General features: G+C 38.8%; 1 protein-coding gene across 2 annotated transcripts in view; it reads right to left on the bottom strand.

The window, feature by feature from the left end:
• ROS1 (ROS proto-oncogene 1, receptor tyrosine kinase) overlaps positions 1-12,175 on the bottom strand; it is a 73,355-nt gene extending 61,180 nt beyond the window's left edge. For both annotated transcript variants that reach the window (XM_027692612.1, XM_027692621.1), the window contains exons 1-9: positions 11,902-12,175; positions 10,154-10,207; positions 8,415-8,474; positions 7,702-7,728; positions 4,946-5,006; positions 4,211-4,359; positions 2,921-3,059; positions 2,237-2,438; positions 1,502-1,578 (exon numbers count right to left, since the gene is read on the bottom strand). In XM_027692612.1, coding sequence (XP_027548413.1) covers positions 1,502-1,578; positions 2,237-2,438; positions 2,921-3,059; positions 4,211-4,359; positions 4,946-5,006; positions 7,702-7,728; positions 8,415-8,474; positions 10,154-10,207; positions 11,902-12,024 — 892 coding nt within the window. In that variant the 5' untranslated portion in view covers positions 12,025-12,175. The remainder of the gene's footprint in view (positions 1-1,501; positions 1,579-2,236; positions 2,439-2,920; positions 3,060-4,210; positions 4,360-4,945; positions 5,007-7,701; positions 7,729-8,414; positions 8,475-10,153; positions 10,208-11,901) is intronic.
• Positions 12,176-24,607: the final 12,432 nt, after the last annotated feature.

The following is a 24,607-nucleotide window of genomic DNA, read 5'->3' as shown; positions in this document are numbered from 1 at the left end:
GAAGTTACCTTCATTTCAAAAAGTGGTGTATTATTTCAAGTATGAATTTGGCTGATTTCCAGTGCCAAACCAGCTTTCCTTTTTTTTTTCCAGTGTAAACAGTTGTCTGCTATCAGATATCATTTCCTCATATGAGTATCACAAAACTGTCATTAGACGCTATCTTGATTTATTCCCAGATAATCTGCATAGATTGAGCTGCATGTATTTCTCACATGATGTACACACTGTAATTTTGATAATGATGCCTCCAGAGCAGAGTACAACGGGGCGATATTACATCCTCATCTCTTTTCAAGTAACATTTCTTGCAATCTACATCAGCAATCAAATTCTTTTGCTGACTCTTCTTGGGGCTCAGATCTACACAGCTCAGTATCTCATGCAGTAACACCATTTCTGAACACAATACATGAGGAAAGGTTGTTCCTGTTCAATGTTAGCACAGGGAGAAAGCATGTGCCCATGCAATTCAGTGGGAAACAACTGAAATTTTATGTGATGACTAGTAAGGGGAGGTGGGGTGGTTCCCCATCTCCATAAAGTTTTTTTAGGGGAAAGGGTTGTTTGTTTGTTTTCTACCTTAAATTAATTGCTTGGTAATTGTATTGACATAATGAATGAACGTGGTCTGGACTTTTCACAAATGACACAAATGTTTATGATTCAGGGTCAGCCAACCCTAGAGCAAAACTCCATAGAGTCACCAAGTAAGGACATATCAGAGTCTGAACTATTATTACAAAAAAAAAAGCACTAGAGAAGTAAGTTCAATTTCTCTAACCAATAGCAGAAGACTGGCGATTCAGAGGCAGTTTTGAAGTGTTTTCATAGAGTTGAAGTATTTCCAGGGGTTTGACAACTGAATTTCTTCAGGAGGAGGGGAGTGTCCTTTGTTTTCTTTTGGTAACATTGATTTCATTCTTACTTGTGCTCTGTCTGAACGTGTACCTTTCTCTGGCAATTAATTAATATTTCTGCAGTTCTTTGAGAGATACCTACAGTGTATCATTACTTTCAATATTAATTAGTTCATATAGCAAAATAAATACCTTCATGAAAGAGCAAAAAAAATTGATATGATCTCACATATTTGGCTTGAGACAACTGAGAAGTTTTGGCAAAAGAGTTTTATGTTAAGTATTTAATATTATTAGAAGAAATACATTTGTTTGTCAGCTGTTAAAATCTCATCTAGAAAACAGAATCCTGTTTTTTCAGTCGCCACCCCAGACCACTGAGGTGTTTTTCATCTGTAATACAACTCAGGCCAAATCTGTTTGGGCCTGCCAGCTTCACAGGTCATTACCATGATGTGTAGCCTAATAATGTCTACAGCTAAAGAAAAGGACTCTCTCTGAAATGTTATTGACTCGTCAGTTTACAACTCCTTGACATACATTGTTTACAGTCTAAATATTAGTCTCTTCTCCCAGGTACACGGCAGGCCAACGAACATGAGTTTGTCCCCACGAACAGACAGTGGTAAGGACTCTTGTACCTTTGGATGCTGGGGTTGTGATGTTAGCTTCGGCAGGGGGTCCAGCACCAACCTCATTAACTGCCACAATACTGAACCTATGGCAAACCAAAGAGACAGGTTTGGGTTTGCAGGTTTCTTTTGAAAGATTGCCTGAGAAACATTTTATCTAGTAGGGAAGCTGCTACAGAAGTGTTTGACTTTTAGAAAATATAATGCTCTGGGACATTTATAATAAAAACAAAACCAACTGAAATCTGAATTGCCCAAAGGTGGAACAACAACAGAATATTCTAAATTTAAATTCAAAGTAAATTTGCAAACTCAGAAGAACAACTCCATTTCAAAGGAAGATCTGTATTTACCAGTGCCATCAGAATGCAGGCTTTCATGTTTAATAAAAACAAAGGAATTTTTCCAGATTCTTAAAGGACTAGAGAGGACTGCTATATCATTTCCTGAATATACTAAAAATATGTCACACAAACTTAAAAAAAATTAAAAATAACAGCTAAGAAAATGCAGCCTCCTGGTGCTACATCAAGTTGCTTTTCCTTCCTACCCATCTGACTTCTGCATAAGCAGCCAACGTACCTGGGATAACTCTGTTACCTCAAGGAAAGGACCCCTCATTTTGGCAAGAACATAAGTAAATAGCATAATTGTGCAGAAGTGGTATTAAGGCATAACCTGGGCTATGTGGGCAAGAAGTGTGACAGCACACTTGGCCACGTCAGTTATCTTTTATTTTTGTACCTGTAAGTGGTGTTTGGGAAGGTGGAGTAGAACTGAAAGCTATGCCCCCTTGAGGATCTCAACAATTCATGATTTACACTGGTCAGGAGCAAGTTGTATCCAATAATCAATCCATTTGGGAAAAGTGGTGGAGACCAACTAACTTCAACAGTGTTTGGACTTGAACTCTGAATATCTTTAATGACAGGAGCTGTCGCAGGAGCTGCAAGAGACAGAAATATCTGACTCTGGTATGGTGTTTAAGACATTAACAGTTTTTCTTTTTTTTAAGTACATTTTTAGATTTCATACCTCTTAATCCATTTATACACCAATAAACATTATTAGGGACAGCATAAAATTTCAACAACGGTTAACTTTTTTTAATGTCCAGGAAAACAGGTGTGTGTTTCAGTCAAGAATTTAGCATGAATAATTATACATAGAAGTGTCCAATGTGTCCTCACAATTTTGACCATGTAATTTTCTGTGCTTCCTTTTAAAACCAAAAGCAGGAAGGAGCCCTACTTCAAAAAAAAGAATCTGTGATATTTTAGTTTGGTCTTCTGCAGCTACCCAACAGACAACACACACATCATTTTGAAGATTAGAAAACATCAATGTTTTCTGTAAAAGAAACAGCAATGAAACCTAAATGTTTCTGTTAAAGTCCTGAAAGATGTAATTAACAGCACAATTCATTACCTCCAAAAGCATGTGTCCGGTAGCTGGGACTAGATGGAGAATGCAGCTGCAGCTGAGACGTAATGATCCAAACTACTCGAAACATATATTCTGTGTAGGCTTGAAGGTCTTTGACTGTATATGAAGTTTCAGATGTTACCTAGATTAATGCACAGACACAAGTGGATTTTTGACCTTCCTCCATCTGCAGCTACTATGTAGGATGGTATCAGAGCAAAAGAGGTCTCATACAATAACATACATATTTCAGGATAAAAAAGTTCAGCATCCAAAGTTTAAATAAGAGGAAATTCTGGGAGTTATTTTCCTCATAAACTTTGATTTTTCATCTTTTCAAAACTTTTTCTCTTCTCTTTTCTTTGGAACACATGACCAAATCTAAATAATGAGCAGATGGAGGGAAGGATGGATGCAATATAATAGTAAATTTTAAGAAGGTGGTCAAAAAAAAAGCTGAAATAATAACTTATTTTAAACTGCTGATACATAGACTACAGTTTTAAGATCCAAAGGCTCCCAGCTACACTGAAATATTTATTGTCTGAAGTAATTGTTCCCTATTATTTCATGAATGATTCATTCAGAAGAACTTCCTGCTTAGCCAATTATCTTTACCTTTGATTTGCAGCAGCAACTTGTCATATTCTGTAAATTGGTCCAATAGAGATGATGGCAAGATAACAAGTGTATAGTTGACGCAAAAGAACATAGTATGAGAATAACTGTACTGAGTCAGAAAAAAGGTCTTTCTAGCCAAGTATTGTGTTTTGACAAGAACCAAATAAATTTCCCTAGGGAAAGGTATTAAAAAAAAAAAAAAAAGAAAGCAAACAGCCATATTTCTCTTGAATACTCTCAGTCTTGGCGTTTCATAAGCGTGGCTCAACACGAAACTATGGGAATGTTTCCATTTAGTAGAACTGAATATTTTTGTCCCTAATTTTTCCAGTCACTTTCCCAACACTATTTAGTAATTTTAGCAATTTTAATATTAAGGAGTTTATAGTAAATTAACATCCACATGGGCCAGGAATCAGCTGAACATTTTAGCTACACATTCTGTGAGGAGATATCTTCATTTGATAGTTTTGAACCTACTACCTGCTAGTTTACATCAAATTCCCTAGTTCCTATGTTGAAGGAAATGGGCAATAATCGACCACTCCTCAGCTTCTCCTTGCTACTCATGATTTTGCAAACCTCTTTTATGTACCTAACAATATTTAAAAAAAAAAAAGGACAGAGAAGAGCCTATTTCCTTGCAAAGTAAAAGGAAGTGTCCTTCTTTACCTCTGTGTACCTCCAGTCTCCAGGGAGTTGATTGTACTTCCACTGGATAATATATTTCACCCCAGAGATATTAGCTGACTTCCACCCTAATGTGACACTATGGCTTCCAATGGCAGATGTAAATGGTGCTCTAGGCTTGTTTAAGTAGTCTGAGGGGAAAATAAAATGCAACTGTAAGAAAAAATCTTTCTAAGTAATCTCTGTGTCTCAAAGGTAAAAGCCTATTTCCCCATACACCTGAAAGCAGTGAAGCCAATAAAAACACACAAAAGAATATACTGAAAATATTGCTGAATACATCCCATAACATTTCAAAGACAGTTTGATAAGTAAGCCTGAAATGGGCAAAATTCAACATGAGCAAATGCACTTTTAGTTACAGGTACTTAGTAAAATTTTAGTGAATAGAAACCTAGAGAAAGTATGGGAGGCCTCTGAAGAGATTTTCAAGGGAATTATTTCATTAGCCCTACATCAGCCCAAGGTATCATCTTAAAGAGTTGAGACTGGATTCAAAAATCTCATGTCCATGAAAGGGAGGGAAAAAAGTTTTACTCTAAGATAAACTTCAGTGTATTTGTTAAAGGAAAAAAGAAGAGTGGTAATATTCTGATTAATGAAAATACTCAAGTCATTCCTATTTTTTAAAGAAATCCAGATTGTAGAACAAGACTATAATCTTAAAACTGAATTTATCAGACTGTCAATTGGACACAGGACTCCATTCAGACTTACTTTGTGCTTCAGCTCCAAATGCATCCTCTGCACGGCTACAGCCAAATTTACAGGAAACTGTCTGTGTAGGGTACAGAAGTCACTAGTTAGCTTTGTGTAGAGGCAAACTTCCTTCCAGAATCATGCAGGCACATTTTAAATACATACAAATTCTGTGGACATTTTGCATATACACAAACCCTGTGAAAATAATCATATTCATTCTGAAAGATATCAGTATCATAAACTCACTCCAATGATTTTACTGAGAGTCTTTTCGTCAATTCACTAGGCATTGAATGAAGCGTTACCTACTTACACACTGTCCCTTTGTGGAAAGCACGAATATGGGGCTACAATAAAGTTAGAAATAGACTTCAGAGATAACCATGGAGTTTAACCAAGGTTTTTGACTTGTTAGTGATGTATTCCACATGTTCGATTTCACCCTTTCCCACTTCAAGTATTCCTTACGAATGAGGCGTATTCTTACAGATGTACTTCCAGTGAATTTTCAAAATAGCCTGAAATCGGCAATTTGTAAGAGCAGTCATGCCTAATTCACACTTCCTTTTCAGTAGTTACTCCTTCTGGTACAGTTGTGTCTACAAGCTACAAACATAACAAATATCCCAGAGCAGTGAGCTCCACATTCATGTCCTAAGAACAGAAAATTCCTGACTTTTCAGTTTAGGTAGGAAACATAGATACAGTATTACCATGCATTATAGGTAGAGAACAGGTTGAAACATGTTCCAGGTGGGTTTCAGTAGCTTTAAAATTACATTCTAGAGTTTCCTGGAAATCCAAAGCTTTTGAGAAATGGTGGTTTGAGCTTTGCTAGACAGGTGTTTCATTTGGGCTAATTTTATTCTTCAAGTTCACTTGGCCTATAAAATCTTGAAGTTTGCTTCATATAGCAACCACCTTTCAAGGGATAATTAACCATTAGATCACTAAGAAGCAATTCATTATGGTAAGTGAGGAAATTTCTTTAACTGCTCTTCCTATGATTTAAGGAATCTTCTGGCACCTTCTGGAAACTGATAAGATGTTATTTCAGACAACACAGCTGCAGCTAAGACAGATTTGAAAACTCGCCTTGCAGTATCCTCCTATATACAATATCTCACATGTAGACATTCAGTGCTGAGTGCAAGCACTTAAAAATTTTATCCAATGTTTTCATATTCAGAGAAATTAAATACTTCCAAGTGAATTATCATGACTGTTAGCCGGCAAAGATCCAGGTATTAGCAGATATCAGTTGTCAGCTGTACACTGGAGCTTTCACTTATAGTCAATATTTGTTTACTTGTACAGGATAGTGTCCCCAGATTACATACTGATTCATAGTGCCTTCTGCTTCATTTAACACAGACATTTCCGAGCATTTGTTTTTTGTTGTGTTATTTTTTTCTTCTTCTGATTTTTGTCTGAACCTGAACTATAAACCCAATTTTTGCTTGAGAATTGCAAAAGCTCCTAGCCTTAGAAATTTAGAAGAAAATTTGTCGTCTGTTCTACCTGAAAACAATAAATCTTCATATATTCTCCATCCATCAGAAATGCCCTTGTATGAGCCAGAGTATGCTGGCCTTTCTTGTGAATATTCCCACCAAATTCAGTGGCATTCCCCTGCTCCCAGGTGAAAGGAGAAATACTACCAGATTTCAGTCCCAAGGTGTAGTCACACAACAGAACTGAGCTAATGTCAAAGGAAAAGTCTTACTCTTACTCCTACTCCTTTGCTCTGCAGACTGCAATGACCTGATCCTCTTTGTGCAGTGACATGATGCACACCTGACCAGGTGGATAGTGAAAGTCAATCAACCAATCCAGTGGAAAGATAATCCCAAAAAAAGCCCTTGCAGTGACAGTGAATTTAACTGGCATATTGTGTGACCAGACAAGCAAAAAAAAACAAAACAACTCAAAACCAAAAGCAACAAAACCCCCGCATGAATCTTGTGTTTTTACAAAAGTAAGTTGGTTACTTCTTGGACAGTTCCTAGATTTCAAAACCACTGTTTAGTGCATTAGTAAAACTTTTTTATAGTAAGAATTTGATAGATTAAAAAGCATAAAAAAAATAAAAATAATCCTTTCAATCAAATTTCCAGGTTGCCAATGGGTTTGTATTCTGCTCAGGACTCTCTCCAATTCCTCCATCACCTGCTTGAAGTGTGTTGCCCCAGACCAAGAACAACCTTCATCCTGAGGTCTCAGCAGTGCCAAACACAATCCTGCAATCATCTTATCCTTATCCTATCCCATCTTTCTATGTTCATGATAAAAGGGCCCCAGAAAGGCATTGTCTCTTTAAAAGCACTTTGTTGACCCACTTATCTTTTGTCTTCTGGCTCCCACTCCTTGTTTCCACTTCTTACCAAGCTGGTATCAGATCAACCTTAACAAGCATTCTCTCTGGATAGTCTTTGATGGCATTAATGAAAAACTGGATGAACAAGACTCTGGTGAGAGCCTAGAACATAGTTTAAATAGGTCTGCACTGAGTTTCATAATGCTGAGATTAGTCTGCTTTCATTACAGCAATGCTCTTTGCCATACAGCAGTGTTTAACACAAACATATCCTTAGCCACCATGCTGAAAAGAAAGGATTCAGGTACTTAGTTCATCTTCAGAAGTATAAAAGAGTTAGACCTGAATTGACAAGTTTGTGTCAATTTTTTTTCTTAGCACTATGTGGACACAGTAATCACTGAAATTGTGATTTTTTTTTTTTTTTTAACTGCTCTGATAGCATTTAACTTACCTCACATGCTCTGGTGTATGTCTCATTCTGCCAAGAAACAAATTAATAAAATATGGGATTAGTATAAATATAATCACAGAGTATTTTAAACAGATAATGCCAATGAATAAGTTTCTTACAGTGAAAGTACACTACAAAACCATTGGCAAATAAGGAAAGAAGAAAAACTCAGACTTGAAAAAACAGAGAGTCAACACTATAATGATGCTAAGGATGAATGAGATTTAGGTGTTCAAGAGGTCCAGAAAAAAAAGAGCATTTTAAAAATTATCATGGCAGTTGTCCCAGACCAGTGCTAGTTCTCATCCGCCTGGTTTGGTAAAATCAAGAAATCAATTTACTAAAGACCATGTGCTTCATTTACATCTGCATGCAACTCTGAGACAGTCCCTGGTAGAGTAAAATCCTGAAAAGCACTAGTTCTTTCTCACTGTTTGAAAATCTGGGTGGTTGAGTGGTTGAGCTTAATGAACTGTAACATGCCCACACATTTTGTCAAATATAATGAAAACTTTTGATATTACAGGCAACTTGCATAGCAAGAATTAGTCTCTTCCCAAAACAGAATTTATAAACAAACTGAGAAAAGATATGGACATTACATCTTTTCATAGAAACACTACTCTGAGTAGATTTCAAATGTCTGTCATTGGATAAGCCATTTGGTGGACTGGAGACAAGTGCTACAGAGCTAAGGCTAAGACAATACTCACACATTTCAGTGGACAATTGATTTGCACCGTTGCATTCCAAAACTGACATCCCTGTATGCACTGCAAAGACAGAGGGTGGCTTTAAAAATGACTTTGAAAGTACATTTTTTAAGAGAAGAGATACTCCAGCTCTAATGGTAAGGACATTCGTTCAATTTTCAGCTGCAATACAACATTCTGCATGACCAAGTCACTTATCTCCTTCATGAGCTGGTTCTTTAGCAATAAAATAGATATTTATAGCACTTAGACTCTGTAAAAAATATATTAAATATACCAAACATTATAGATACTCAGATCTTACAGTAGGAAAATTATGTTGTATAGTGCCCTTCTCAATGTAAAACCAAATACAATGAAAAGGAAAAAAAATCATTCTTAGAGTTTGGTTTGTGAAAAATAGGAGATGTTCAATTGCTTGTTCAGCTCTGGTAAAGACTGTGACACTCTTGCTTGCATTGAGAGCACTTAAAGGATAGCAGGACACTTGAGCAGACTGTGACTATCATTTCGGGAGGGTGCTCAGCTTTACACAAGCCTTGGGAAAGGGCTGATACGCAGCTCCAGGGACAGAAGGAGCTCTGGCCAAGACAGTCCACATTCAGTATCGCTCTGGAAATGAGTTTATTCAGCCAGCTATGATGCGTGTGGCCAGTGCTCCAACCCTCCCAGCTTTATTTTAGCACCTGTTCTCTGTGGAGAAGTAACAGATATGCAGTATGCAGCACAGCCAAGCACAGTAGAAAGCTGTTCAACACAAGTCCCCCACCCCCGCTCTCCAATAGGCAAGCCACTGGCTTTAAAACCATGAGTTTTCAAAGATGTAATAAATATTACATGGTTCAGTTTTGATGTTGGACCTTTCTTGTTTCTGCTGTCCCACTTCTTAATGATCATGAAGGTTTTTCTTTTAAAAGGGAAGTTGGAACAACTTTAGAAGCAGAAGACTCTGATATTGAGTATTGCAAAGCCTCATGAAAAAACAAATTAAGACTTGATAACACTGAGCAAAGATAATTGTAACCTAAACAGGAGAGACAATCTTGCTATGTATTGTCATGACAACACAGACTTTTATGGTCCCAGCATCATAAATGACCCAGCCTCACTAGATATCAGGTGCTGAGAGGCTGCTTTCCACCAGTCTCTGCAGAAAATATTGATGACTGAATTCTCCAGCACTCTTCAAGGAATATATGTAACCACCAGCTTGAATTGCATTTGAAATCTGAACTAAGAAAACATCAGCTGAAGTCCTCCAAGAAGACTCCTATGGAAAGCTCATGTTAAGCTGAAGATCTCCCATGATAGAGACAACCATTTGAAGTCCTAGAAACTATAAATGTTCAACAATTGTAATTATAAGTTTTCTCCCATTGAATCATTGAGAAAGCAAAAAACTGTACAAAGGAAAATGAATAAGACAGTCTTACTGATATGCATTTTGCAGGTAACACTCATTTTGACTTCTTATCTCAAAAATGAGAGACTATGAACTTTGTAGATCACAAACGTGAATATGACTCACAGTAGAGATCCACACCCTTTACACATTTTCTTTAAGCAAAAAAGATACCCATGTCTCTAGGAATGCGAGCCAAGTCTAACTGCACAACCTAGTGACTTATGCTAGACAAGTAACTTGCACATTTACTTTGACAATATGATCATTGTACCTGCTATACTCAAACAACAGTAACATAAAATGCCTTTAAACAACAAAGTAAATCATTACTCACTGCTCCAGTGATGTCACTAACATAACAAAGGTTGGTAATTCCAAGTTCTCCTTCCTGTAAGAGAAATACAGCCATTTTTAAAAAGAGCCAGAATATTTCCCCAAAATTCTTTGATTAAGATGTAATAAAGCACTGGTTCCTTGTAAAACAATTTTTCTTTGACCAATGTTTCCTCATCTGGAGAAATTTACTGTTGACACACCAGTAGCTTCTCACTTGAGACTAATGTCAGAGTACCATCAGAGACATTGGAAGAATCAGTTGGTGTTAATTAAATTATCTCAGGTAGGAGTTTGGGTCTTATCTCCTGATTCTGGTTCACTGAGTCAATAACAAATGCTTCACAAATATGTTGGGCCAAGTGGCTTTGACCTCTCTGATCAGAAAGACCTTCCTTCAAGCTAAATACCTTTTGCCTGACTGCCTTTTGAAGGATTTTACCCAGCTGTATAGTGACCTCCACCATCCTTCCTCTCCTGCCAGAAGTGCTCTCCAGCTACTGTGCCTGTTTTTTTATGTGATTCAAAGTGTGCAAAACCGATCACTGTCTGTGAAGTGTAAATGATTGGAGGATGTATGCAACAACCTTAGAGAAGCTTAGCTCTTAAGTTTTGACCTGAAAACAGGTAGGAGCAGCCTTAGTAAAACAACTCGCAGAAAGAAATTTTCAGCACAACGAGGCACATTGTGACAATACCGAGAATCAAAGTTTCACAAAGCAAATTTGAACACAACAAGTAGACTGGAGGAGTAAAATAAGATTTACATCTCTCAGACTCCAAAATTACATTTTCCTTATCTGAATGCTTTATACAATATATTCACTGAATATGAACGTGATTTTCCTGTCTTTCAAAGCTGAAAGGAAGAACAACTTACTTCTTATTCTGAATTAATTTAAGCTTAAATCAAAGGATCCCCATTAAAGTTATCATTGAATGATAGGCTTTCATCAGGGAAGGCAATTAACTCTTTCACTGACGCAAGAGTTAGAACTAGTTTTAAAGGAACTGTCAGGAAATATATGAAATAAAATGAAGCAGGTGATAGTGATAGTCCTCTGCAGCAGGTTTCCACAGTTAATTAGCACCAAGGCATAAAATGTCCTTTTTACAAAGCAAAGATACACGGTCCTCTAAATCACATCAACATTTCAGGTAAATAGAAGCAAGGAGGCAATACCTGAAAGCAGAATAATTGTTTGGATTTGAGAGGTTTTGCTAATCTTTGTTCTGCATTTGTAGAAGGAAATATAATGAATTCCACACCACTATTCAAAGGAACATTAAGAAAACATAAGACTAAGGATCTGACCACTAATTTTAATCCTTATAGAAACATCTACAATTTAAGCCAGTTAACTTGAAATTAAGCTACAACCAGTTCAGTATAGTTGTGCAAGCCACAGATCCCCAGGCCATTTCTTGTGAATTTACAGTTTTCCTAGGTTTATAAAAAAAAGTCCTGGATTAGACAGAAGCTAATTAATAAAGTGAATAAATAAAGAAAAAATGTTTATCTCCCTCATCTTCCAGGGTCTTTAGCATTCATAGTAATTTCATTCAACCAGATCAGTAGGATTTCTTCTTTACCGGTTTCCAAAAATTCAAATGTCAAACATTTGCTCTCAAACTCTGCTTTTACTAGAACACATTCTTTAAAATAATTTTGGAAGAGCTGATATGTAGTATAAAGTGATAAAAACCATCTGTGTTTCAAAAGATTAGGTGCAGTTTTTGAAAACTTACCACGTTACTTGTACATAAGTTTTGACAATTCCTCGGGAAAGTACAGTACACTGCAGAAATCCATAGACTGTAAAAAAAGACAAGTCTGTTTAGCGGGAAAACCCACAGGCAAGCGTTTCTCATAACTTAAACTTAATTTCATCTGTCAGCCTGATTCTTTCCTCCACTTGGCTGTACAAACTCCTTTTATTCTGGGTGACAGAGACGCAACTGTGAAATTTCTGCATGTTAGGTTATTAAAATATTTTTTAAATCCTTGTTTACACTGTTCCCTCAACAGCTTCTCAGCTTCCTGGAACACTTGTCTCGAACTTACGCAACATCTCTTTCATAGTTTCTTATTAAACCACTGAAACAAAAGAGTTGACCAATGAAAGTCAGTGTATCTACTTACACAAATATCATTAACGTAAAACGGAAGTGCAATATTTTTAATCAGGTGCTCCAAGCAACACGGAAACAGGGAAAGAATGGGAAATAAAGGCCTAAAGTTAATTTTTACAGTGATTAGGCTACTTCTAAATATTTTCAAGTGAATGCAACTAAGAAAATCTGTGATGATGAACAGCTTTGTTAAAACACACCTGGATATATCAGGCATGACAAAAATTTTAATTACTTTTCTGTTTTAATAACTGTTTCCAAATGTTCCATTTCCACACCAAAATACCACTCAAAACAGCCTCCTGTCTGTCTTCTGATGCAATCTCGACACAAACAAAATAAACAGAGCCAAGCTGCTAGGGGCTCTCTACGTGAGTAGGCACAATTGTGGTAATAAATGTGTACCCAAATCATGGAAGAAAATTGAAGCTGATAAATAAATCACATATCTGATTTAAAGAGTGACAAAGAGTCAGAGACTCACATTAAAGAGATCAGTGGAAATTCAGGCTTAAGACACATCCAGTCCTGGTCTGTGGTACATCCATGCTGTGTTGGCAGAGCTATTCACAGAGTCATTCTGAAGCAGAAAATCAATCCAGCTTACATATATACATACAAAAACAAATACTATGACATTTTGTGCATGTATATTACTCATTATAAATCAAATTTGCTATTTTATAAATAATATAGCATTTTGATGATCAGTTGAAGCTGGCACAGCCTGTCATTGCTACTTAAAGAAGGTACCTGCTTTTCCACCATATCTTTCCAAGCCCCTTTCACTTACCAAGCAAGCATTTCTGCAGTCATGCAATGAAACAGGCTAAGAATCTGGTTAACACTAACCCAGCAACTAATGGAGTGAACTTAGCATTAACCTGATGCTATTTTCTCTGGTTCAGGCTCTAGAACAATCTTCTTTGCTGCTCTCTCCTTGCAGTGAAAGGAGTAAAAGCTTCAAGGTAGGAAGAAAGGGTAGGCCAGGCTGGAGGCAGTCAATGAACACTGTGAAACACGGGGCTCAAAGGTGGCCGGAGGAAGGAAAGGCTTTGTGGAGAGGGTTCCTTCCTTTTCTGCCAGTTGCTCTGGGAAGCATTTGGGGGGTTCCTTTTGCATTATCTCAGTGTCCTCACCACTACTCAAGGGAACTCCTAGATGAGAGTAAGACTTATCTAAGGTGAGCTTAGCTTTCAGCTAAGGGCTTCCAGCTACACAGGTGAGGGGGAATTACTGCCCCATTTGCTTGTCACTTCTCCACTCCGAAAGATGCTGCCCCCACTCCAGCCCATGAGCAAAGCTGCTCAAGAGGGAACTCCTTAGTTCCAGCCAAAATAAGTCAGTTTAGTCTTACTGCTTAAACAGTAGCTCTCTGCTAACCCAGCTCATCTTGGCTGAAGAACTTTCATCAGAGCTCATGTGATCAGCAAAACTGAAGAGGAAGCTGGTGACAGGCAGATGTAGGCTGCTTTGGATAGTTAGGACATTTAGGACCCTCAGGATTTGATTTCCAGGACTAGTAGGTCTATACTAATAAATAAATGTACCAACACCCATGCCCTAGCAAGTGGCATGGGATAACCCACATCCACACTTTAAAAATCATTCATATCCCAAAAGAGGATAGATGCAACTGAAATACCCATGGGTTATGGCTCTTAGCTTTTACTATATCCCAGACTGTTTCTGGTTGGGCTAGTGCTGATGTGAATCAATATCAGACAGAGTTCAACGATTTATTTATGTGGTCACTTAGGATTAAGAATGCTGGCTGGCATGGATTTAAGTTACTATCTTAGATGTAGCACAGGTAAACAAATATGTCTAAGCTCAAACTTTTTTTAAAAATCTTTTAATTGCATTTAATTATTCAGCACTTTTTTTGTTTTGGTGGGGGTTTTTTTAGGAATTGATTGATTGTTAGGATGTCTTGGGTCTTTTTTTGTCATGTATAGGGAAGAGTAGTAGGAGGTGAGAAACACAGAATCATAGAATCATTATAGTTAGAAAAGACTTCCAAGATCGTTGAGTCCAACCTTGGACTGAACACCACCATGCCAACTAAACCATAGCACTGAGTGCCCTGTCCGGTGGTTTCTTGAATACTTTCAGGGATGGTGACTCTACCAGGTTAAGAATCTGGTGAAGAATACAATCAAGATGCATCTTAAAGTCTGAAGAAAAAGTCCACAGCGCCATAAAAATGTTGGCATTTGACTTTTAGGACAAGGAAATTTGGTTACTATCAAATACACGACTAACCCTTTCTTTATAACTGGAAAGCTTGGCTATTACTGATGCTGATAATTCTTGTCAGTGAGCATTTGCACACTCATATATGGGTAGTACATGCATACTTTGCACAAATGGGTTCTAAACATTATCGATAGTTAATAAAATAATAACATTAAAGACACTATTCAAATGAACAACTAGTCGAATGATGTAGAATTTTTTCTTAGACTTCCAACACTGTTTTCCACCAGGTGTCACTGTAACATCTCATAAACCACGACTTTCAAAAAAAAAACCACACTGAAATATCTCCTTTCTTGTTTATGTTCCTTTGAACACGCTGATCGAATAAATACTAACAGTCAACTGAGTCTTCGGATTTTTCACCTGAATTTCAGAAATTCTTCAGGAATAGAGTACTTACGGGCTTTAGAAGCCAAACTTTAAAAGGAGAGTTTGCAATATCTGTAAATGATGGAGCATTAAGTGTAAATTTTAAATGCATCCCTATTGTAACACTGCATCCTGACATGGAGCTGGGGATCCAAATTTTATGATATATCATTAATAACCTTGTCCTTTATATTATAGAGCTGCTTACAAAACATCATTTCCTTCATCCCAAAGACCAGCACAAGGAGAGGATATGCAAGGGAGAAGACTCTGAATGAGGACAAAAATTGAGAAAACTCCATTACAATTCCCTACCTGAACAGCAGTATATATCAGGGCACTTTGCAAACTATGGACTCATCTTTCAAACCCTTTTGAGATAAATAGAACTATGTGCAGACAAATAATCAGCCCTGATATTAATGAATAGGGCTACCATATCTTGAGGAGAAATATGCACATCATTACTGCCAGTAAAACAGGTAACTCTCATCTTCTTTATACATGAAATTTTCATGATCCATGAAGACAAACCTTTCCTCTGTGTGAACATGCACATGATTGTGTATATATATACATGAATGGTACAATATAAGCAGACTAATGATCTAAGACACAGAGTGTTAGGGCCTTGCTGCACTGAAATTATCAGTTCAAAGGGAGTTGGCAGCCTCCTCTACCACACACCCCAGTGCACAGACACAGGCTGTTGCACTTCCAGCCAGAAAGATCAGCTGGGAAACATCTGGGCTGCCAAAGGTTACAGCCCAATGCATTAACACCAACTGATGGCAACTTCCATTTTTTTTAATACTACAGGACAAAAGCTCTCAAATTTCAGGGCAGCTCCTAGCTGACCCAGTCCTGGAGCCATGTCATCATCCCTGCCCCTGTGGCAGCAAACTCCATCATAAAGGTAGTTCAAGCAGCTCAAGGTAACACCCACTCCAGCAATTTAATTTTGATCTGCTCCCACATGTGAGTTCGGCACCTAAAATCTCTTCAAATGAAACCCTTGTCTATGTGCTGCCACTTATACATGTCTGTTCAGAGTTTCACAAAACAGCAGCACACAGCAGCAACTGGAAGGAGAACAAAAATGGAAGAGGGAATGGCTGAGGTGGCAAGGAGGGGGACACCCAAAGCCCACAGATGTCCGTGTCTAATCTGGGCTGGTTTTGTCCAGTTACATAGCACTAAAAATACCTTGAAGATGGACCACATTCATGAGTCCTTGATGGGGAGGAAAGTTGGGAGAGGTGAGACAGGAGAGACTACCAATCCCTCAGCCAGCCTATAGGGCAGAGCAATGAAAAGAAAACTCTCAGCTTTTACTTATCAGTTTCTAACTCCTTTGTCTTGGGGAGGTCATCTTGAAAAAATATGCTGATGTGAAGTACTCACTAGGGGTGATGGATTTTCACTCTTTTCCAAAGATCACAGATTACTCTCATTTTCCCTTTAGCAATGGGCCCCCATTATATTCTGAATTTCTCCCTAAAGTAAGTGAACAAGGACCCCAAGGGCAAAAACCTTCCCTTCACTGCCCAGGCCTTCCTCCTGCCCCTTTTATTTGTTAGTGCAACTACTAAGACAGCTGTTTTTCTGGCAATAGCAGCCAGTCAGTCAGGGAGCATTGTGCACAAACAGAGGGAAGACCATACAAGAGAAACCCCCTGGAGTCTGGCTGAAGATTTATATCTATCTCTGAAGATTAGAGAAGTGGGGTTGGGGGGGAGGGAGAAGCAGACTGTTAAACTGGATCAAATTGGAAAGACAGTCATGCATGAGATACTTAGCTAAACCAGTCAGGAGACGGGGATTTGTTTCTATTGATCTGCAGTAATGACGACTGGAGAAATTCCTCATGAAATGATGGATGTACAATGATGGATTTCAGACTAGGCAAATTTGAGCTGTGGAGATTAACAATACTAAGACATGTGAAAGCTAGGCCAGGATAGAAAATACATGGAATGTTAAAGGCTAACATGGATCTATACATATGCTGCTGAAAGATTCAAATCTGAAAGGAAAAGAATATATTAGGGCTTACTAAACTATGTTTGTGTAATCATCCTACATGACACCAGGGGAGAAAGAGAGCAAGCACAAAGTGATAATAAAAGCCTTGCTGTTAAGTAGGTAAAGCTTGTACTGCTTTTTGTATTGCTTTAAAGAAGATGGTTAGCATAGTATTTGCAAAGCTTTTTAGTGATTTGTTCAACTGTACTGTCTATTAGATATATCCAGATTTTTACTAATCAAATGTGCAGTCTGAAATTTGAAGAAAACTAGATTTCAACATACACAAGTATCAGGCAGTGAAACAGTGTAAGTATAAAGTGGCCTGTTGCAGCATTTCTGAAGAGGATTGCATGGAAAAGGCGTGCAAAGATTTTTAGAGAGGAACAGAAGGAAAGAAGATTGCATACTACAGAGCAAGTGACTTATTGCTCTGAGCATGTAGATCAGTGTATAAGCAGATATAAAGCTGAGATTAGGAAAAAAAGACAAAAGCTGCAGAAGCAATAGTGTAGATTACAGGATCTTTGTAGAGATCTTCAGAACAATCAGATGTTCAGCTTGCATAAACATCTCCCACAGAAGTCTTTATCTCTAACACCTCCTGGTTTCCATGGCATTCCCAAATACCTGAACATTTTGTCTTCCAGTAGTTCCATAAAAAGAAATTGCTTATCCAGCAATCCAAAAGAGAGCCCACCTGCACAGAGTTTCTTACAGATAATGAAGCAACAGTGTCCACTAAAGAGACAGGATTTAGCAGGGGCTGTTTTGACCATTTCAGTCACCTGCCTGTGTGTGTTGCTGGAGTGTTTGGATGTACTGCTTAATAACCTTTTGGTATATCTCTAGAGTTTCGGCCCTTCTCTCCAAAACTTCCTGTCCTCCTCTCCTTAGTTGAGGAATACCCCTGGGTACAGGCACTGATACTGGTCCACAGGAACAAGTAGATCCCTTTATCTACACAAGCAAGAGCAAAGCTCCTCGTAGAAGGGGAAAAAAATTAAACAATTCTCTAAAATGTTTTTGAGCCTCGAACAAACAAGCACAAACTTGTAACAAACAGGTGAAGATATGTCTGATCCCTTCTTGTTTGAGGGACAAGGAAACATCTCCTGGGAAAACCATGGTTGGCTGGGACCATCATGAGAAATCCTGGGGATGGCAATCCACCACATCATTTCCACCTGCATTAACAGGCAAAGAGATAAATTTTGTCTTCACTCACTAACATGTGCCAATACCTCAGGCAGTCCAGTCAAACTCAGGTTTCATCCTCTGAGGGTTTCAAACCCTTCTGGAATACGAGCAGCAGCCATGATTTCAGACATGGCCATTCCTTGCCCCTCTAGATGGGAGGGAAGACCTGAGCACACCTCCACAGGCCCCATAGTCCAATCAACCTGCTGAGGGGCAGCCCATGCTGAGCTCCTCAACCATGCACCTGCTCCTCTGCCCTAGGGAACATGAGGCTTGGTCCCATTCCCTAAATACAAGTCACTATTTTAGGGTACCCCAGATGCTAACCCAGGGCTGGCAATGTCTAGGCATCCTGGCTGGGGCCTCCCAGGACAGCACCTGTCCCATTCCCACCCAGGATCAAGGCAGTCAGGGCGACCATCAGGCACCTCCCTGGGGACAGCGACAGGCCAAGGCCAGACTGGGATGTGGGCTCATGGCTGGGCAGGGTGAAGGGCTGGAGACTGGCCCTGCCATCTGGGGCATCACTGGGGCAGAAGCTGATGGCCTCAGGGGCTGACATGGGGTCCTGGTCCCTGGGTAGAGCAGAGGTGGGGGGTCAGGGGAACCCTGTGGGGTGGGGCAGGGAATGCTGATCCCAGGGGTACCCTCAGGCCCCAGGCTGGTAGATGTCACCCAGAGCAATGGAGCCCCTGCCCTTCTGAACCAGTAACTGAGAGCCAGAGGGATCATCCAAACACCTCAAAAGGCCACTGAATTGAGCCTGCCGTCTCCATCTACTGCAGCAGCAGTCATTTGAATTTAGATGTATTGATTTTAAATTAATTACAATGCTTTTAAACATCCTAAGTATTATCTGCCCACAGCCATGTGTGCCACCCCTAGAGCTGGCATTGACATATTGTCAGACTCACAAAAAGGTGGTGGTTTGGGTGCTGAACAAATTTTTTATTTTCTTTTGCTGAGGAAATTTCCTTCCAGCTGAGGAAGTTTTCTTCACTGAGAAATCAAGCAGACTTGCCAGAGCAAGAAGGGGACAGACACACAGAGCTACACCTGCACACTGCCAGTGAGGGTGCACACCAATGCTGAGAGGAGTTATCACTTTGTGAAAGACATTAGCCCTGGCATTCCCTGCCATGTTCCCAGACCTCAGTTTCCCTGCCCTGCCCTAGCAGAATGGTTGCTTCCCCTTGCACCAGCTCTTGTGCTGTTTTGATCCTCTACTTAGCTAATTCAGGTCCCCAACACAGCAGAAGGCCATTCACCTTGTTGTCAAGAAAATGTTCTGCTAGCTCAGCAAACTGAATTAGCTCAACACAACATCAGGTGAGCACCAGGAAGAAGGGAAGTAAGGCCAAGAAAGGAGCCCTTTGACCCAGCTGGTTTGAACCTTCACTCTAACAGCTGCTATTGTTAACTAAATTTAGGTCTGATACATCATTGTCCCTTAATAGAGAGAAGCCTGGGGTGCGGGGTCTGCTGCTTGTGACATGTTTGAATGTGATCTTGCACAACAGAGCTGTGACCTCTTTCTCCATTATGATAACACAAATAGTAAGAGTTGGCCCTTAATTGTGAGTACATCTGGACTCCTAAAAGATTTGCAAAACAATAACATGCTTAAGCTCTAACGACAAACACAACCTCAAGGTAAAGCAGGCTAAGACCGGAGAAACATTAAAAAAGGGATGTCATACTGATTCATATGTTTATGCTCCCAAGATTAAAGATATAAATTGGTTTATGAAAAGTGCATTATTTTTCCAGTTTTATTTTCATGCACAAACAGAAGCACACATATGCCTCTTCTAAGGCTGAAAGAACTCAGTGGAGTTCAAAGAAGAAAGGAATACATTATAAAGAGTAAACCTCTATATAGAACTTACTACTTATTTTATAACAACAACTGCAATAATTATTTCTGAGAAAATTCTTCTGATCTGGTTAGGGGTTTTTGTTTTGAGGGTTTTTTAAATTTATTTTAGAGTGAAGTTTGGGATTTGTACTAAATTATAAACCAGAGAAAGACTATTCTGTGGAAAAAAAGGTAATGTGCCCTTTGGCAGTAATCCACAGCAGCAACTGCAGTAGGGACCATATCCTTCAGCTTTGCCTGGCATTTGTGTTCACTGTCCAGTGTACTGGTGGATGTCCATCCTAATAGAATTTAAGTGAAGGCTGAACAGCAGAGGTGCAGACAAATGCTTTCTTCCATTGCTTTGCAAACTGCAGAAGTTGAGCAGAGTGAAGAGCTATTGATACAGCAATATCTTGAAATGCTACAGCATCAGCATCTAGAAAGCATGGGCTCAAAGGAGCACTTGGCACTGCTGTCAACACAAGTTCCCGCGGTCACTTCAAGGTGCTTTAGATTAGGTCCAAGAACTAATCTGAAGGAAGAGACTCTGCACAAGCAGGACTACTAAGCAGTAATGTCTCCTTTAGTAGAGTTTCCAGGTGCACAAAGAGTGCCCAGGTACATATACAATGTCTGTATACCAATCAAAATAGTTTACTGCTTTTTCACACAAGTTTTTCAGATAAATACAATACATGTGAGAAATTGTCTGTAAGTGTATTTTTATACGACTAGTAAAACAAAACAGCTATAAATATTTCCTTTGTGTAGCAAAAAGTTAGCCTTCACTTGGTAGAACAGCTGTCTGCAAATGTTATCATTATTTTCTGACTGTGGTATCTCTGTCATGCTGGTTTTGTTTCCTTTACTTCAGTGTTTGCTGTTGTATTGCATTAGTGTAATTCCACCGACTGAAACAACAACAAAATTCCTGGGACACTAACACAGACCAAGGAACATCAAGAAAAAAATACTGGTTTAAATTTTAAGATGCAAGGAAGTAAGTGAAGGTTCATGGTCCACCAAATCCAAACTCTGTAAGCAACGTGAAATTGCCTACATGTGCTTCAACAGTGGTTTGTAATTGAGAAGAGGCTGAAGAGCAGCCAAGCTTCCTGCTCCTGCTCATTTAGAGGATAGGATTTGCCCCTCTAGATCCCTAGTAATGAGGGCACACTGGTGGGAGTGTGGGAGAAGAATTAGGTAATGAGAATGAATCAAAATCCATTTGATCTCTCTCTTTTCCAAGCAAAAGCTATGAAGTCAGCTAGAAGACAGTTCAACAGTGCCAACATGAATCCTGGTGATTGATTATTATAACATGCTCATCTTTATTGAAACAGTAGGTCAAATAACTGTAAATGTCTAAATGATACTGTATTCAAATGTAGACAGCAGAAGTCTGAGCCTAAAAGATTATGGTGACCCCTGAAGTGGTGCTGAGTCCTGGTAATTCCCAGATAAGCAAGGTGCTGCATGAGAAAGTCAGAAACTGCAGGGACCCAGGCCTTCTTTTGAGAAAAAAAGGTATATGTTTCCACTGCAAGACTAGACCTGGTAATTACTATAAGGGTTAGTTTTGCCCTGCATGGAGCAGTCAATAACACAGCCTTAGGTGTGGTTAGCTGCACCAGCACTGCGCTCAACATTTGGCATCACTTCAGTGAAGCTGCCCGTTTCTCTTTACACATGAGGAACTGTGGCTGGATAGTGGGGACTGTTGCAGGGACTTTGGCCACAAACAGAAGACAGATATTCTCTTACAGGCTTGGTCATGCCAGCTGAAGGTTTTCTTATACCTAGATGCTCAGAGCTGTTCACCCACTGAAGGAATGTCTTCAGATGAAGCCATGAAGGGTTCACTCAAACATTTTAAGGTGTGGACAAACGTGCATGAAACAGATAAGAAAACACATCTACTGCAGAGCCTTTAGAGTGGGAACTCAACATGCCCAGGCAGCAGGAGCTAGAAATTTAGATTAGGCAGCAGAGCTACTCACACAGTGAATTCCTGGCCCTGGCCCTAACATCTGTCATCTGTGCAGACAAGCAGCCCACAGGAGATGAATTCGTGGGCTGAATTCACATGGGCAATCAGCCCAACCCTGTTATTCTGCACCAAAACCACCATCATGTTCAAGGGAAAGAGGGTAAAGAACATCTGATTTCGGTGGACAAATGCCGTACTGGATATAGAGGAAAAAATTTAAATACAGGCTGAATTTAAGTCTAAGAGGTAGATCTAACTCAGGCTAAACTACATATAACATATTTTGAAAAAGGCCTTTAGGACCATTTGTGAACCCTGACCAAGAACAATGACCACTATGCATGTCTAGCATAAGTAAGAATACAATATCTTTAATGAAAATAAGTAGACAGAAGGATGCCAAAAGGAATATTTGAGAAATTATACTATCCAAATAAACCTAACTTTCAGGGCTAAAAATTTCGATTATTGGTCATTTATTATCTTATGAGGAATGAAAGTTTAAAATTGATTTGGATGTTCACCAACATACCATATTTACTTTCTGTTGAGCAGTTATCTTTGACAAGGAACCTAAGGCGGGCTCCAACTTTTTGTATTTTGTAAACAACCACAAAAATACATTGAATACTGTAAATAAAACATGAGAAAATATTCACTCAAGCCCACATTTTTTTTGAAACTATTTTCAAAAAAGGCAAAAAGGTCTTTATAAAACCAGATAACATTAGACCAGTTTTTACATTTGATAAATAGCCTGGCCTTAAAAGCTATTGACAGTGAACCCTTAAACTATACATACAGTTGTAACCCACAGCTGTGACAGTTATGAATTACAAGAATTTGACCTTGTGATTCCATGGTGTGATGGCGCAATGCTATGTAGAAAAACTGCACAAGAATCTTTTTCTCCATACATAATGATTATTGCAGATTTATGAGCTATGCTTCCACTACGCATAACTGGCTTACTTCCGTGAAGCTCACGAGGACTGCAGACTTCCACAGAGCCTGAGCAGAGCACAGGGAGCAGGGATGGAGCACACCACTAATTACTAAATGAATAAGTATGATTCCCAACCCTCTGTCTTGAAACAAATCAACTGAAGGGAAAGAAGGCCATCTCTGGTCTTACTTTTCAACTCCTGAGGCTTTCAGCCTAAGTTCATATCACACCCTGCAAAAAAACTGCAACATGACATGAACACTTGAAATTAGGAAGAAGAGTTAGATCTGGTGTAAAAAGGATGATGTCTGTTAAATCAAGCAGTCACTCAGCTCGTACTTGCTTTCAGCTTTTAAGCTCTTACTTATATAGCCAGGTGTATAATGATCAATAAAACAGCATGTAAACTGCCCTCTCCAGTATAAAAAAGTGCCACGCCCTCTATATCAGAAATGGTCAAACTACTTAATTTCATTCACTTTCCATTACTCCACACCTTTTGAAGGAAGAATATAATTAGACCAATTGCTCTCTTTATTTAAGTCATGATTCAAACATAATTGGTTATTCCTGCAAGTGACTAGGGGATTGCTTCATAGTTTGCACAAGTTATTTTTTAGCTCCTACTTGGATGCAGACTCATAAACATGAGTAATGATTAAGACCACTTGTTTCTCACAGAAAAAAATACAGACTATGCAAATTCAGCTGTAAACTCCCTCTTGAAAATCCCAAACATGCTACAGTTAAAAATTACATACCATCTATACATTAAGGAACAAAATTTGATATTTTTAAAAAGTATGAGGACTAATATGTTACAAAAACAGGAGAACTCTTTAAAACACCTATAAAAAACAATGAGAGCTTTGTCACTGACAAATTGATCAAGGATGCTGCCAACTAGTAAGTTATAAAATAGTAGGCTCTGTTTTGACAAAGAGTGTCATGAATCTCTAGATCATAATATTTTTCAAGGCAACACTAAAACAATATGTTTAAATGAAAAGGAACATTCTGCCCCATATTTCTTGACAGCAGCATAGCATGTTTGGTTGATTATCTTCAAAATCTGGATGATTAGCAACTTTATTTCTTTTTGCTTGAAACTAAGAAAAATTATGACATAAGACTACCGAGCAGCTGTGAGAAACTGCAAAATATGTGGCAGTGGGAGAAACGATTAGTCTTCAACTTGATCTCATAATTACTTCATAATAGGTGACATGATTGGATAGGTTACAGCAATTAAAGTGATGAAAAGTGCACATTCATCCCCTTTATGACTCTCATTAGAGTTACACCCAACTGCTGCTGTTGTAGTGAATGAGACTGCCTATCTCTTAGCATCCAATTATCCCATGGACATTTCCTGCCAGTGCTGGTAAGAGCCCTGCTATCACTCCCACCCAGACAAGACCTATAGTTCTCGTCTCCTGAAAAGACAAAGTCTTCAAGCCTACTGCATTTTAGTTTTCTCTCCTAGAATTTATTGCCTGTAATTTCTTCTTCCATATTCTTAAGGTCTAAGAATACTTATGGTCTCTACCCTCTGGGGATTTCTGTTACCAGTGTAATTGCATAATGCCACTACACGGTTCTAACTCATCCATATGGGTGTGGGCAGTGACCTATGCTAGTGCAAGTTAAACTGTTTCTTCTATTAGGA

This window comes from Neopelma chrysocephalum, unplaced genomic scaffold (assembly GCF_003984885.1).
Source record: "Neopelma chrysocephalum unplaced genomic scaffold, ASM398488v2 Primary Assembly neopelma1_23, whole genome shotgun sequence".
Lineage (NCBI taxonomy): Eukaryota > Metazoa > Chordata > Aves > Passeriformes > Pipridae > Neopelma > Neopelma chrysocephalum.
This window is presented reverse-complemented; position numbering and strand designations above follow the sequence as displayed.